This window comes from Leiobunum rupestre, chromosome 10, assembly GCF_980474605.1.
Source record: "Leiobunum rupestre chromosome 10, qqLeiRupe1.1.hap1, whole genome shotgun sequence".
Lineage (NCBI taxonomy): Eukaryota > Metazoa > Arthropoda > Arachnida > Opiliones > Sclerosomatidae > Leiobunum > Leiobunum rupestre.
In genome coordinates this window covers 26,456,897-26,473,744 of record NC_143393.1, presented here as the reverse complement: position 1 = coordinate 26,473,744, position 16,848 = coordinate 26,456,897, and the positions used below count along the sequence as shown (strand labels likewise).

General features: G+C 33.2%; 1 protein-coding gene across 1 annotated transcript in view; it reads left to right on the top strand.

Moving 5' to 3' along the window:
- Nucleotides 1-16,848, top strand: part of Obsc (Obscurin) — a 50,806-nt gene that overhangs the window by 3,877 nt on the left and 30,081 nt on the right. Inside the window, exons 2-7 of the mRNA XM_090161718.1 lie at nt 7,841-7,965; nt 14,375-14,545; nt 15,110-15,280; nt 16,347-16,416; nt 16,490-16,582; nt 16,648-16,740. Coding sequence (XP_090017844.1) covers nt 7,841-7,965; nt 14,375-14,545; nt 15,110-15,280; nt 16,347-16,416; nt 16,490-16,582; nt 16,648-16,740 — 723 coding nt within the window. The remainder of the gene's footprint in view (nt 1-7,840; nt 7,966-14,374; nt 14,546-15,109; nt 15,281-16,346; nt 16,417-16,489; nt 16,583-16,647; nt 16,741-16,848) is intronic.

Genomic DNA, 16,848 nt, shown 5'->3' with positions numbered 1-16,848 from the left:
CAGCGCTAAATACACAATATAATAACTTTCTAAAACTATTACAAAATATGTTTACGCGGCTTAATTTTTACAGTAATGTTCTCATTTCTCCCAATCTTAATTTTTTCGCCTAAAATAATATCTCCCATTTCACCTAATGGCCATTTTCTCCCGAATCAAACATAGAAACTTAAATTAAAATACCTCCCAAAAATAGACCAAAAGAAACTGTTCTTTTAAATGAATTTTAATATTTTCGAGGGAAGGGGATATTTCTTAAAGTATAAAAGGAAGAATATGAAATAAATATTTATCATTAGGTTATGTTGAGTCTTAGTTACCCTATCTAATTGTTATTCGAATCATCATTTTAGATACACCAAGTATATTTGTCTCGTTTTGGGCGCAAAGGGATTGGGCGCAAAGGGATTGGACGAAATGAGATTGGGTGAAATGAGATTGAGCCAAATGAGATTGGGTAAAATGACATTGGACGAAATGAGATTGGGTAAAATGACATTGGACGAAATGAGAATTTGGAGAACTATTTTGGACTAAATGGAGGGTAACAATTTTTACGTGACATTATTTTTAGACTGGATTATTGGTGTTTTTTTTGGCTACGTATGTTTAAATGCAGGTAGCAGACGCTCTAAGATACGCGTAAAGCCGTTAATTTGTTAAAAATAACAATGAAATTCTTTTGAAATGAACTAGCTTTATGGTTGAGGGTGACACGTAGTAAAAGTAGCGAATGTTTCATCTTTAAGGTATGCGCGCCGCTTGGCCAAAAGGATGCTTAGGTATAAGACTCAAATTTGGCTACTTCGCCAGAAACTTCGTATTACCATAAGTAACATAATAAGTATGACACTTCCTATTGCTTTAATGCTAATTTTCTACCCGAACCTTTTTTCGGCCCTGATACTCTCTTCAAGCTGTGACTTGGACTGGCGACTTACCGTTTTGGATGACTACATTTTGATAAAAATTTAAGCCTAATATCGGAGAGCACGTTCTGGAGTCGCGAGGGGCTTTGGCTTTGTTTCGAAGCCGGCGTGCGAATCACGCGTGATAAAAAACATGAGCTCGTGGCGCCGAGAAAAACGTTTTTAATTTTTATCATTTTAGCCTAATATTCCGCCTATCTATTGACCTTTCTTAAAATTCAATTATGGCGCGCAACAATACCTCTGTATTGGAAAGTCTTGCAAGCTTATTTATCTGCATTTTGACTGTACAATGTAGAGGTTTTTCACGCGCTAAATGAAATTTTAAAAAGGACAATAGGCGCTTAAATAAAACATCTTCCCAGAAATTGCCAAGAAGTAATATTTCCGACAGCCAGGACTCATAAGTTATTATTTATATAGTGCTTGGTGAATAGAAAGCTGGAAACTCTCTCGAACGTAACATCAGTTTTTTGCTAAGCCTTAACATGCCAAAAAAGTTACCTGGTTAAAAGGAAACACTTGTTGCATACCGTACCGCAAAAGTAATATGATTAGTTCTAAAGGAATGAGTTTTCATCTTTTTCCAAAAGATAATTTTGTACGAAATGAATTAACTCTGCCTCCATGAGAAGCTTTAAAATTGCCCGGTATTATAAAAATATTACATATAATTTTAATTATTTATACCATAAGAGGATGATAATAATAATATTATCTTCTTATACTTAGTTTTAAAAACATTATATATGTTACCTTAAAATATATTATCGAAAATAAACATTAGTATGTTCCTTATACACGTGAGCCCACGCGTTTCTTATCTGACGCAAAATTCTCATGAGGGCAAAAACGCGTCTCCATTTGGCTTAAATATGACTTTGTGGCTAGCCAATCTAACCGTTTAACCGACCGACCGGAAATAGCTCCTTCCCAGAAGAATTTGGAGAGGGGAGTAGAAACCGAGTATCTTTTATTGAAGCGTCCATTGGAAAATTTTTATCATTCCTATCTATCGGAAACCAGATATTTCGGCTTAGCGAAAGTCTCACGTATTTTAGACACTAGAGGGCTCTGTGCTGAGAAAACATCTTGATAACGCAATAACTATGAAAATCAGTTTGGTTGTAAATCTCGTTAATTGTCATAGTTATTGTTAATAGCTGAAAACTATTCGTGAGTTCTGAACCGTTCAACCAGTCCCCATGCGCACTATTCGGCAAAAAAATTCTAGAACTACCCAAATGCAAACTATTCGCAGACAAGAACCTCTTGTTGAACCGTTCGGAACCGTTCTAAATGGTACCTGCTCAAGAGCAAGTACTGGTCGGAACTCAAGGTTGAAATCTCTAAAATTCGTCTGCACATCGGGCTGCGTACGTCAAATCGTACGAATCACAACTATTCGTACAAAAGTTCTGAACTATCCAGAACTTTTGCGTGACGTTACAGCTCAGTCCTAGGCTGTTCTCTTAACGGTTCAGAACTCACGAATAGTTTTCAGCTATTATGTTACTGATGGTATTACTGAAAGGGTTCTGTTTAAATCATCCTCTTGGTAATATGCGCGGGAATTAAATGATAATTGAAGGTGGTAATGAAAACAACTTGCAGCTTCGACGTGGTGACGTATTTGTAGATGAGCCATAACTAATGTCTTTCAGTATAATTATAGGTTCTTGGCTGGGGAATCTTTTGGCATAGTTTCCGTGGTTAATCTGACATCATTATAAAAATTAGAGATTTATCTGCGCTTGTCGTGGGTGTCTTCAAGATGATCTCTTCTAATGTTTTTCTTTACTAGATCGACCGGCTTTTAAATTTAAAGATTTTAAGAAAAAAAGGATAAGTTTTGTTTTCATTTTAACTTGAAAGGATTTTCGCTTGCCATACCACACTTTTCAGATTCACACACAAATTCTGTCACTTTGGGTAAAAGCTTTTACATAGTATATTTTAAAGAGTTGCATTGGTATGCAAATTTATCGGGAAGGTTCTTTGAAGAATATGCCGCGACCTACATTTCGTTCAAAGCCTCCTCGAAAGTTCTTGGCAACGAAGTTTCAAAAAATACACTCGGATACGTGACCTTGCATTTTTGCGCTTAGCCGGCTCAGCACGCTGTGTCTAAACCTTGTTAAAAAGGACGTAGTCTTTTAATTAAATTAGTTAATAATTTTTGTGAAGCATTTTTATCTATTTAATATAGTTAATTTTTCGCTTTGTACACGTAGAAACAAATGATATTCAATTTCAATATATTTTTAAACCAAATATTTAAATATTCAAATTAACCATTTTTCGTTTTTTTCTTACGAAATCATTTATAAAAAATTAAGATAAGGTATTTTCCAGGGTAGAATTACCTTTTACTATATTTAATTTCAACCTTTTACTATATTTAATTTCAACCTTTTACTATATTTAATTTCAACCTTTTACTATATTTAATTTCAACCTTTTACTATATTTAATTTCAACCTTTTATTATATTTAATTTCAACCTTTTATTATATTTAATTTCAACATTTTATTATATTTAATTTCAACATTTTATTATATTTAATTTCAACATTTTACTATATTTAATTTCAACATTTTATTATATTTAATTTCAACATTTTATTATATTTAATTTCAACCTTTTACTATATTTAATTTCAACCTTTTACTATATTTAATTTCAACCTTTTACTATATTTAATTTCAACCTTTTATTATATTTAATTTCAACCTTTTACTATATTTAATTTCAACCTTTTACTATATTTAATTTCAACCTTTTATTATATTTAATTTCAACCTTTTATTATATTTAATTTCAACCTTTTATTATATTTAATTTCAACCTTTTACTATATTTAATTTCAACCTTTTATTATATTTAATTTCAACCTTTTATTATATTTAATTTCAACATTTTATTATATTTAATTTCAACATTTTATTATATTTAATTTCAACATTTTATTATATTTAATTTCAACATTTTACTATATTTAATTTCAACATTTTATTATATTTAATTTCAACATTTTATTATATTTAATTTCTACCTTTTACTATATTTAATTTCAACCTTTTACTATATTTAATTTCAACCTTTTACTATATTTAATTTCAACCTTTTATTATATTTAATTTCAACCTTTTATTATATTTAATTTCAACCTTTTATTATATTTCATTTCAACCTTTTACTATATTTAATTTCAACCTTTTACTATATTTAATTTCAACCTTTTATTATATTTAATTTCAACCTTTTATTATATTTAATTTCAACATTTTATTATATTTAATTTCAACATTTTATTATATTTAATTTCAACCTTTTATTATATTTAATTTCTACCTTTTATTATATTTAATTTCTACCTTTTATTATATTTAATTTCTACCTTTTATTATATTTAATTTCTACCTTTTACTATATTTAATTTCAACATTTTATTATATTTAATTTCTACCTTTTACTATATTTAATTTGGCTTACATTTAAGTCGCCCAAAAAACAAATTATATTGCCCAAAAAAAAGCAGTGACATTAAAAAACAATGAAAGTAGCTAAACAAATATTTACGATGACCATAAAAAATAAATGAAACCTACCAAAAATATAAAAGTAAAAAAAAAGAAGAAGGTACTGTCGGTAGGCGACTCCCTTTGGGATACTTTTTTCAAGCAGCAAAACCATAATCGGGGACTGGTCGGTTGAAAGAAATCCGGGTTCTTTAAATTCGGAGATATTTGCCGACAATTACGGTCAATTATATTTTTTTCGCAATTCAAGTAGCTCAAAATTAAAAGAAACTGAAATAAATAAATATTTACGTCAACGTGAAAATCTAAACTTCAGAAATTTTGACTCGTTTGCGAAATATCAGACCGTTTTATATTTAGTAACTATCAACCAAGATAACTGGAAAGAGGCTTCTTGTACTTGTGTCGTATATCTGAAAGAATTTATATCAAATCAAATAGTTTATTGTGTGTACTTTACATTACATTTCACTAATTACTTTTTTTGTGTTTACTAGTACACTTGCCCTTCTACAAAAGCATAGCACGTGTGTAGAGGGCACAAATATTTTGTTATTAAGAAATAATTTTTTACCTCCGATCGAATTTACCGTACAGTCAAAAAACAACACTAAAACAAATTGCTTATAGTTTCATAATTTTCCAGTGTCCAATTTTTTATCTTAAATTTATATGTTTTAAATGACGTTTCATTTTTTATTTCAGATTGTAATTGATTAAATAATATTGACCCATAATATCTCGCGTGTCTTTGACTCTTACTCTTATTCAACTTTGGTGTGATAAAATTAAAAGAGTTCAGTGATCTAGTTCCATATGAGTGTTTATACATTAAGTCTGGCTGACATTTATATTCAAACATTTTAGATAGTACGCTAAGTGTATATATTTGTCTTATGTTTAAAACTTTAAACTCGGAGTACAATAGAGAAGTAGGGTATAATATTGGTTTGGATAGACAAGTTTTTATAATCCTATTTTGTAAACGATTTAACGGATTTAACACAGAATTGGTAGCGTTTCCCCAACCCAAACATGTAAACATATCGTAGCTGTAGCATACGTGAACAAATTCTTAGACGTTCCAATTGAGGCCAAAAATATACCTATTGGACAAAAGCGGAAGAGGGGTCGACAGCTAATGCAACTAAAGCACTGTTATTACAATGAAATAAAATTTTTGCTTTTACCGAGGGGCTAACCACTCTTAGAAAGTCTGTACACCGATTGCGCCGGATTACGCTTAGATTAGCACTGCCAAAGGCAGGGACTTTAAAGATAACGCGTAATCCCATTAGTACAGTCAAAGGTACGGCTATGTACACCGATTACGCGGAGTGACCAGCCCCTCGGCTTTTACTTTTTATTTGGTAAGTTTAATTTCTTTAGTTTGGTCAGACGTATCATTTATTTGGGTGTACTAATTGTTTTTCAAATTCATTGGTTTTTTTTTGACTGATTAATTTGATTTTTGGGCTGATTAATATTAAGTGATTTAATTTCAGTTTATTTTTAAAGAAAAACTATCCATTTGCAGTATTTTTTCTCAAGGCCCTATAAACAAATGATCCCTAATTAAATGAAGGCTTTTGGTATTTTCGCGAATAGAATTCCCTCGCGAATTCGACCTACTGGGAAACTATCCTTGACGTAGTAAGCTAGAAGGGTAGAAGTACAAAAGCCAAAAAGTATTGTATCTTCTCCGCCAGTTGAAATCTGTTAATTCAGTCCCAGATGGCAGGACTCCAGCGGAATTCCAAATTAAAGCGAATCTCGTGTCATTCCTGGGAATCCAACCAGCGATTCTTCGCTCAAATCTAAGATCCGCAGTCAGATATTAAACTCGGAGGTTGAAAGAGATGGAGAGATAGGCAAAGAATGATTCGAGAACTCGGCGAGTTTTTCCGCTGCGTAGTTCATTAGTTATACGTAATTGCAAGCTCAAGTGTTTTTACCTTCGGAGAAGAAAATCCAGGGATGTTTTTTTAAAACCTAATTAATAAAAACCCTATTTTAAAACGTCGATTTAAACTTTTACTTTATTTGGCGTCAAACAAATTCTTATAAAAACATTTTCCAAAAAAATATCGTACAATAAATCGAGGGGCAGTTCACTCCTTCGTAGAGTGCAGAAGTAATCAAGGTTAAAAATTTAATTGGATTAAATTTAATACAGCCAAAGCTACAGACATTAAATTTAATCGGATTAAATTCAATACAGCCAAAGCTACAGACATCAAATTTAATCAGATTTAATCAACCAAGAGTGCAGATTTAATCATGGGAGTGAACTGCCCCTCGCAATAAATACACATTTCAAATTATTTTAAAAACCGTGTAAAACCGAAATTCCCTAAGACTTGTACGAAGTTACATTAGCTTTTGAAAAAAAATGTTCAAAACGTTTTGAAATAAATTGAAACATTTTGTTTAAAACCTTTCAATCCGGAAAAAGTCAATGTGCGATTTCAACAAATACAATGCAAATATTAATAAATAACTATCCAATTCGGGAGCGTGCGATTTCCACATATACAATGCAAATATTAATAAATAACTTTCCAATCCGGAAAAGTCAACGTGCGATTTCAACAAGTACAATGCAAATATTAATAAATAAGTTTCCAATCCGGAAAATTCAACGTGCTATTTCAACAAATACAATGTAAATATTAATAAATAACTTTCCAATCCGGAAAAGTCAACGTGCGATTTCAACAAATACAATGCAAATATTAATAAATAACTTTAAAATCCGGAAAAAGTCCGCGTGCGATTTCCACAAATACAATGTAAATATTAATAAATAACTTTCCAATCCGGAAAAGTCAACGTGCGATTTCAACAAGTACAATGCAAATATTAATAAATAAGTTTCCAATCCGGAAAATTCAACGTGCTATTTCAACAAATGCAATGTAAATATTAATAAATAACTTTCCAATCCGGAAAAGTCAACGTGCGATTTCAACAAATACAATGTAAATATTAATAAATAACTTTAAAATCCGGAAAAAGTCCGCGTGCGATTTCCACAAATACAATGTAAATATTAATAAATAACTTTCCAATCCGGAAAAGTCAACGTGCGATTTCAACAAATACAATGCAAATATTAATAAATAACTTTAAAATCCGGAAAAAGTCCGCGTGCGATTTCCACAAATACAATGTAAATATTAATAAATAACTTTCCAATCCGGAAAAAGTCAACGTGCGATTTCCACAAATACAATGCACATTAATTCATTTTTCAAATCTACAAAAGTGGGTTTTATGGATATCAAAATAAAATTGATTAAAAAGTTCAAAATTGAACCACCTAAATTGTGAGAGGTTTAATATTCCATCCCTGTTTCCCATTATAGAGTGGATCGCGCAAAGTGTACGAGGCCATCATCGATTTCGAGCCCGTCCGCAGCGACAAGGAAGCCATTCCACTGAAGGAAGGCCAACAAGTCGAGATCTTGGACGATTCAACCAAACCCAGAAAGTAAGTTCGTTCTACTCCAATTATTCCCTCCGATGATGCCGCTAAATATAAATAAGCCTAAAGATTAGGATTCGCCGGTTTGTCTCTGTTATTTTGACTTCTCGGTGGAGTCGACGTCTGCGATAGAACGTGTATGTAAATTGATGCGAATGACTAACGCGAGGGTTAATATCTCAGCCAACACAGCAGTGGCTGTCTGGTCGTTGTATTTATAGTCGCGAGCTGGTTTTATCGCGTAAACTTAGACGGGAAACTGTTTCCATCTGCTTCTCAAAATCTGCCTGTCGGACTGATAAAACTAAATACGTTACTGTTTTGTTGATCTATTTTCTTATTACATAATCTTTATTAATAATAGACCATAGTTACCGCCTTAGACCATAGTTACCGCCTTAGACTATAATTACCGCCTTAGACTATAATTACCGCCTTAGACTATAGTTACCGACTTAGACTATAGTTACCGACTTAGACTATAGTTACCGCCTTAGACCAAAGTTACCGCCTTAGACCGTAGTTACCGCCTTAGACTATAGTTACCGCCTTAGACTATAGTTACCGCCTTAGACCGTAGTTACCGCCTTAGACTATAGTTACCGCCTTAGACTATAGTTACCGCCTTAGACCATAGTTACCGCCTTAGACTATAATTACCGCCTTAGACTATAGTTACCGACTTAGACTATAGTTACCGCCTTAGACTATAGTTACCGCCTTAGACCAAAGTTACCGCCTTAGACCGTAGTTACCGCCTTAGACTATAGTTACCGCCTTAGACTATAGTTATCGCCTTAGACCGTAGTTACCGCCTTAGACTATAGTTACCGCCTTAGACTATAGTTACCGCCTTAGACTATAGTTACCGCCTTAGACTATAGTTACCGCCTTAGACTATAGTTACCGCCTTAGACTATAGTTACCGCCTTAGACTATAGTTACCGCCTTAGACTATAGTTACCGCCTTAGACTATAGTTACCGCCTTAGACTATAGTTACCGCCTTAGACTATAGTTACCGCCTTAGACTATAGTTACCGACTTAGACTATTGTTACCGCCTTAGACCAAAGTTACCGCCTTAGACCGTAGTTACCGCCTTAGACTATAGTTACCGCCTTAGACTATAGTTACCGCCTTAGACCGTAGTTACCGCCTTAGACTATAGTTACCGCCTTAGACCATAGTTACCGCCTTAGACTATAGTTACCGCCTTAGACTATAGTTACCGCCTTAGACTATAGTTACCGCCTTAGACTATAGTTACCGCCTTAGACTATAGTTACCGCCTTAGTCTATAGTTACCGCCTTAGACTATAGTTACCACCTTAGACTATAGTTACCGCCTTAGACTATAGTTACCGCCTTAGACTATAGTTACCGCCTTAGACTATAGTTACCGCCTTAGACTATAGTTACCGCCTTAGACTATAGTTACCGCCTCAGACTATAGTTACCGCCTTAGACTATAGTTACCGCCTTAGACTATAGTTACCGCCTTAGACTATAGTTACCGCCTTAGACTATAGTTACCGCCTTAGACTATAGTTACCGCCTTAGACTATAGTTACCGACTTAGACTATAGTTACCGCCTTAGACCAAAGTTACCGCCTTAGACCGTAGTTACCGCCTTAGACCGTAGTTACCGCCTTAGACTATAGTTACCGCCTTAGACTATAGTTACCGCCTTAGACCGTAGTTACCGCCTTAGACTATAGTTACCGCCTTAGACTATAGTTACCGCCTTAGACTATAGTTACCGCCTTAGACTATAGTTACCGCCTTAGACTATAGTTACCGCCTTAGACTATAGTTACCGCCTTAGACTATAGTTACCGCCTTAGACTATAGTTACCGCCTTAGACTATAGTTACCGCCTTAGACTATAGTTACCGCCTTAGACTATAGTTACCGCCTTAGACTATAGTTACCGACTTAGACTATTGTTACCGCCTTAGACCAAAGTTACCGCCTTAGACCGTAGTTACCGCCTTAGACTATAGTTACCGCCTTAGACTATAGTTACCGCCTTAGACCGTAGTTACCGCCTTAGACTATAGTTACCGCCTTAGACCATAGTTACCGCCTTAGACTATAGTTACCGCCTTAGACTATAGTTACCGCCTTAGACTATAGTTACCGCCTTAGACTATAGTTACCGCCTTAGACTATAGTTACCGCCTTAGTCTATAGTTACCGCCTTAGACTATAGTTACCGCCTTAGACTATAGTTACCGCCTTAGACTATAGTTACCGCCTTAGACTATAGTTACCGCCTTAGTCTATAGTTACCGCCTTAGACTATAGTTACCGCCTTAGACTATAGTTACCGCCTTAGACTATAGTTACCGCCTCAGACTATAGTTACCGCCTTAGACTATAGTTACCGCCTTAGACTATAGTTACCGCCTTAGACTATAGTTACCGCCTCAGACTATAGTTACCGCCTTAGACTATAGTTACCGCCTTAGACTATAGTTACCGCCTTAGACTATAGTTACCGCCTTAGACTATAGTTACCGCCTTAGACTATAGTTACCGCCTTAGACTATAGTTACCGCCTTAGACTATAGTTACCGCCTTAGACCATAGTTACCGCCTCAGACTATAGTTACCGCCTTAGACCGTAGTTACCGCCTTAGACCGTAGTTACCGCCTTAGACTATAGTTACCGCCTTAGACCATAGTTACCGCCTTAGACCATAGTTACCGCCTTAGACCATAGTTACCGCCTTAGACCATAGTTAACGTCTTAGACTATAGTTAACGTCTTAGACTATAGTTAACGTCTTAGACCATAGTTACCGCCTTAGAGCCGAATTACCACGCGTCACGAGCGAAAACCAATCTTCAAGGTTATCATGGTTTTCCTTGGACATTCCAAGTATATAAATATATAATTTCCTATAATACTATAACTATAATATTACAAATAATTTCTTTTAAAGTGCGTTTCATATTGGATTTTCGTATTTTCAATGTTCATTTCCCGCCAAATTACGCCTTTAAACTTACCGCGTCCGTTGCTCCCTAAAACGATATAAATTATTGAAATTATAATTAGTATATGTTAGCCTCGCACTATATTTTGCCGAACGAATTCATACTTCTCTCATAAAAGCTATATTATGTACTTTAGGTATTATATTTTCAATTACTCTCGCAATTTTATTGAAGCGAAGTGAGCCGAGCGATTTGTCATGCACTACAATTTGGAACTGTACCTATTTGCAGGAAACAAACCAAAAATCAGTAAATTTAGTAATTTTTTAAAACAAATCTAGAACAGGAGACCCCTTGAAATTTGTGGTTTTATGAACATATTAATTTTTTTATTTTGTTTATGTATTTTAAAATTTTATTTTCGGCAATTAATAATTATTACCGAAATCGATATTAATTAAATCATTCAATTAACGGGAATACTAAAAATTATCCATATGAATACCAATATATCTCAAGCTTGCTTCACTTCAATATCGGGTCAGGATAGCCAACTTTTAGTTTCGCTTTGCCTGACTGATTTTTGGTAGTTTTGCGTTATTGCCACAGATGGCAGCAGTGCCTCGTGAAGCAGCTAATCACATTTAAGAAATTTATAAACAATAAGGCAGGTGAAAATCCAGCTTCTTACGTTGGCCATTACGTGGCGTTATGTAATCTGAAAATGCTAATTAAACATTTAAAAATTCAAATATGAACTAAAAACCAGGGACTAGTTACTTTTTAGACAATATAGGCCATTTCCCAGGGCCGCACTTTCGAAGGGCTCGGATTCTCAAGGTAGAAAAATGCTCCATTAAGGCCCGGTTAGAAGACTTCGTCTAGCTAGGCCCGTACTTTCGAAGTGCCCGGATTCTAAAGGTAGAAACAAAATGATACACTGGGCCTGGTTAGAACACATTGTCCGGGGCCCACAATTTCGAAGGTCCCTGATTCTAAAGGTAGAAAATAAATTATACACTGGGGCCCGGTTAGAAGACATTGTCTAGGGCCTCGAAGTGCCAGATTCTAAAGGTAGAAACAATATGATACACTGGGCCTGGTTAGAAGACATTGTCTAGGGCCTCGAAGTGCAAGATTCTAAAGGTAGAAACAATATGATACACTGGGCCCGGTTAGAAGACATTGTCTAGGGCACGAAGTGCCAGATTCTAAAGGTAGAAACAATATGATACACTGGGCCCGGTTAGAAGACATTGTCTAGGGCCTCGAAGTGCCAGATTCTAAAGGTAAAAACAATATGATACACTGGGCCCGGTTAGAAAACATTGTCCGGAGCCAATAATTTCGAAGGGCCTGGATTCTAAAGGTAGGAAAAAATGATACACTAGGGCCCGGTTAGAAGACATTGCCTAGGGCCTCAAAGTGCAAGATTCTAAAGGTTAAAAACTATATGATACACTAGGCCCGGTTAGAACACATTGTCCGTAGCCCATACTTTCGAAGGGCCCGGATTCTAAAGGTAGGAAAAAATGATACACTAGGGCCCGGTTAGAAGACATTGCCTAGGGCCTCGAAGTGCAAGATTCTAAAGGTTAAAAACTATATGATACACTTGGGCCCGGTTAGAAATCTTTTCCCGCGCTTTCGAAGGGCCCGGATTCTAAATGTAGAAAAAAATAAAATGTTACAATGGGGTCCGGCTAGTAGACTTTCCTTAGTGCCCGCAAAACCTCTAACACGACCCTGCTAAAAAAGTACAAATGATCTTGACAATTTATTATTAAGTTAGATCAAAAAAACCCTAAAAGATAAAATAAATTTTGGGCTTTTCAATAAACATTTTCAGCTGTTTCGCTAGAATTTGTTTAGTCGGTTCCTTCAACTTGAGCGCATTTATTTTAGGCGAATTTCGAAATGGGAAACCGCTCCTGGAACCGTAAATAACGGTCTTTTTTGGCGGCGAGCTTTTAGCAGAATTCGCGTCTCGCTCCACAGAGAAAATAGATCGATAGTTGACAGCTTCCGCTTTGACGAAATTGCCGAGCGCATCTTTCGCCCGAGAGCCTGCTTTTAACGGTGTGATTGAACCGCTTTTTGCCTTTGTATTTTTTCTTTCCACAAATTCTGGCATGCCTCTTTAGTTTTAGCTACACTTTCTTGGGGTTTTTTTTTGTCCCATGTTATGGTTGTCGCTTGAAGGTTTCGCCATCAGTTTCAGGTGAACGAACCAAGATATCAAGCGCTTTGTAACCTTTGTTACGTTGATGGCCATAGATACCGTTGAAAAGGCGTTTTTACAAACGAAGCGAGTGTTTGTAAATAGTTCATTAGTTCCATTTCGATAATTTGACTTTATATCGCCGAAGAAAGCGTAAATTTTCATTATGAATACGTCTTAGGCCTTTGTAATAGGCCTTGGTCTCAAGCAAAAATTTGGATTAAGCTAGGTTTCCACTATGGTACGTCATAGCGTTGTTAAACTTGTTAGTCGGAAAATTTCCGGCTCGGAAAATGACCGATGCCTTTTTTTCAGGAACATTTTCCGTATTTTTCCGAAAAAAATAAAAAAGTTTTAATTCCATGATTAGTCATATTGTTTGTAAATTTAAATAAAGCGGCATTTTCGCCTCATTTTTTCGAATCTTAAAGTAAAACCTAGACTAGTTTAAACTGATTAATAATGTAACACTATGAATGTTTTGTAGTATGTTTACTTATATTAGACACTTTATATCGATAAAAAGTTAAAAACATTAAAAACCCTTAAAAAGTAATTTATGTTTAAATTTTCTATTTTTCCGATTTGCGGAAAATTTTCTGGAAATTTTTCCGCATTTTATTTTTCTGTAAAATTAACAACACTAGTACGTCATAATGTATTTTTCTTTACGGGCGTGGAAACGATTGTACTTTCCAAAGTTGAATGACTTTCTAACCAACGATTAGAAGGAGATTCCTGGAAACTACACACAGCGCCAAGTTCGTTTGCGGCGTACGTGTTAACTATGTCCATAATTTTTTAGGTATCATATTTTAGCACACCGTTTTGAGGTTTTTCTAAATAACCATAGTTTTTCTAAATCTTAATTATTAATCTATAATTACGTTACATCATACCATTAGTAACATAAAAGCAAACAGAGGCATACTTCTGAGTTATTATGTTACATATGGTTACACATACTTGTGTCAGTTACTTATCTTAAGCGTGGATTTCAATTATTCCAAGAAACGCTTTTACCATCGCCATCTGGTGCGTTATATTTGATTTTTAAGTTGCCTAATTTTCTCGCAAGAGGCGGTAATCTATATTATTTATGACGTAACTCCACACATGGCAATCAGTAAATATTTCGACTAACGGAAAACTATGGAACGTTAATATAGAATTATGTTTGTATGTTGTGATAACGCAAAGCAAATTTATGCCTTATACCATCTTTGTTTATTTTATCGTTCTCTTGAAGATGGTTTGTGAGAACACTTCCGTTCAAAGAACTACCGGGTGGTGTGGAGGGTTGGGTGCCTTCTTGCTACTTAGAAAAGGTCAGGACCAAAGCCATCACGACCACCACGGTCACGGAAATCAACAAAGAATACACGGATCCCAAAGAAATCGAAGCCTCTACCAAAAGAGCGTCAGTTCTTTTCCCTTTTCAAATTCAAAATTTCGGACAATAAATCAATTCAATTTTTAACGGACAAAGACGACTTTAAAGGGGTAAAATTCATCCGAGGTAACGTGATGATAAAGTTATTTGTTAGTAGATGGCGCTCTAATAGCAACATGACGTTATAATTTTGATTTTCAACGATTGGTTGAAAGTTTTCAGTTTTTAGTGGAGAACGGTTTTGTCGAGATTTAAAATACCAAATTATCTTCTTTTCCTGATTGGATAGTTTAAAATTGTATTATAGTGCCATCTATGGTGGAGAGTGTTAACTATTGTTAAAATTAATTGTTAATTTAAATTACAAGAATTATATATTTTTAATAAGAATTTAAAGTACTATAATTTAGTAATTAATTAATAACTTTTTAAAAAAGTTTATTTTTTCATAAACTTTATAGTGTCGCCATCTACCTCAAACATTATTAAATAGGAAGGTACCTCGGGTGTATTTCGCCCCTTTTTGCATATTTCCCTGTAGGCAATATGTGAATGCGTCTATTGTTAATCCCGAGAACTTGTCGTTTGCAGTGCCGTCGTGAAAGAACTGGTCGAGACGGAAGAGGATTTTTCGCGCGACATGCAGTACGTCGTCAGAAATTACGTCCGGGCCATTGACAGCTCTGACGTTCCGACGGAACTTAAAAATTACAAAGAAGAATTATTCGGAAATTTTAAAGCCATTTCGGAATTTCACAACAAGTACACCATACTCTACCTTATTTACTTATACTATTTAATTGCAATTAAACTAATTAATATACTAATTGATATTAATTAAATTCATTAATATCTAAATTGGTATTAATTAAACTAATTAATATCTTAATTGGTATTAATTAAATTCATTAATATCTAAATTGTTATTAATTACACTAATTAATATCTTAATTGATATTAATTCAAATCAAATCAAATTTATTTTGGGCTAACTCATTAACATACTAATTGATATTAATTAAACTCATTAACATACTAATGGATATTAATTAAACTCATTAGCATTAAAATTAATAATAATCAATTGTTTTAAATAATGATAATTAATATTAATCAATTGTTTTAAATAATGATAATTAATATTAATCAATTGTTTTAAATAATGATAATTAATATTAATCAATTGTTTTAAATAATGATAATTAATATTAATCAATTGTTTTAAATAATGATAATTAATATTAATCAATTGTTTTAAATAATGATAACTAATATTAATCAATCGTTTTAGATAATGATAATTAATATTAATCAATCGTTTTAAATAATGATAATTAATATTAATCAATCGTTTTAAATAATGATAATTAATATTAATCAATTGTTTTAAATAATGATATTTAATATTAATCAATTGTTTTGAATAATGATAACTAATATTAATCAATCGTTTTAAGTAATGATAACTAATATTAATCAATCGTTTTAAGTAATGATAATTAATATTAATCAATCGTTTTAGATAATGATAATTAATATTAATCAATCGTTTTAAATAATGATAATTAATATTAATCAATTGTTTTAAATAATTTTAATTAATATTAATTATTTTAAATAATGTTAATTAATATGAATATTAATCAATTAATTATTTTAAATAATATTAATTAATATGAATATTAATCAATTAATTATTTTAAATAATGTTAATTAATATGAATATAAATCAATTAATTATTTTAAATAATGTAAATTAATATTAATATTAATTATTTATTTAATAACGTTAATTAATTTTTAATTAATATAAAATCAATTTCCGTAGCGAATTAATTAAAGGAGTTCAGTATTACGCCAATGAACCGTCCAAATTAGGAATTACATTTCTCAGGCTTGTAAGTCTTAAAAAAACTTAAACATAATATTAATAAATTTCTGTTTTAAAAATTCTATTTATTTTTTTTTCAGGAAAGAGATTTTGATAAGCACGTAAATTATTGCAAAAATGAACATCGCGCCCAGGAAATTTTGGAAACAACCGCTTTGAAAAAGTTTTTCGACGTGCGTTGACAATTTTCTCAAAAATTGAAAGTCTCGCCGTATTCCAAAATCTCTTTTATTCTTAGGAGCATACGAAGAAAATCAAAGATGATAAAACCCTTTCTGAGCATTTGAAGCTTCCAATCCAACGCATCAATGACTACCAGCTTTTGCTTCGCGTAAGTGTTAATATACATAGATTGCATCCTTACGTCATAATTGACGCAGTTCCAAGTATAGATATATGCACCAAGAATAAATATATAATTTGAGAAAGAATGAACCGT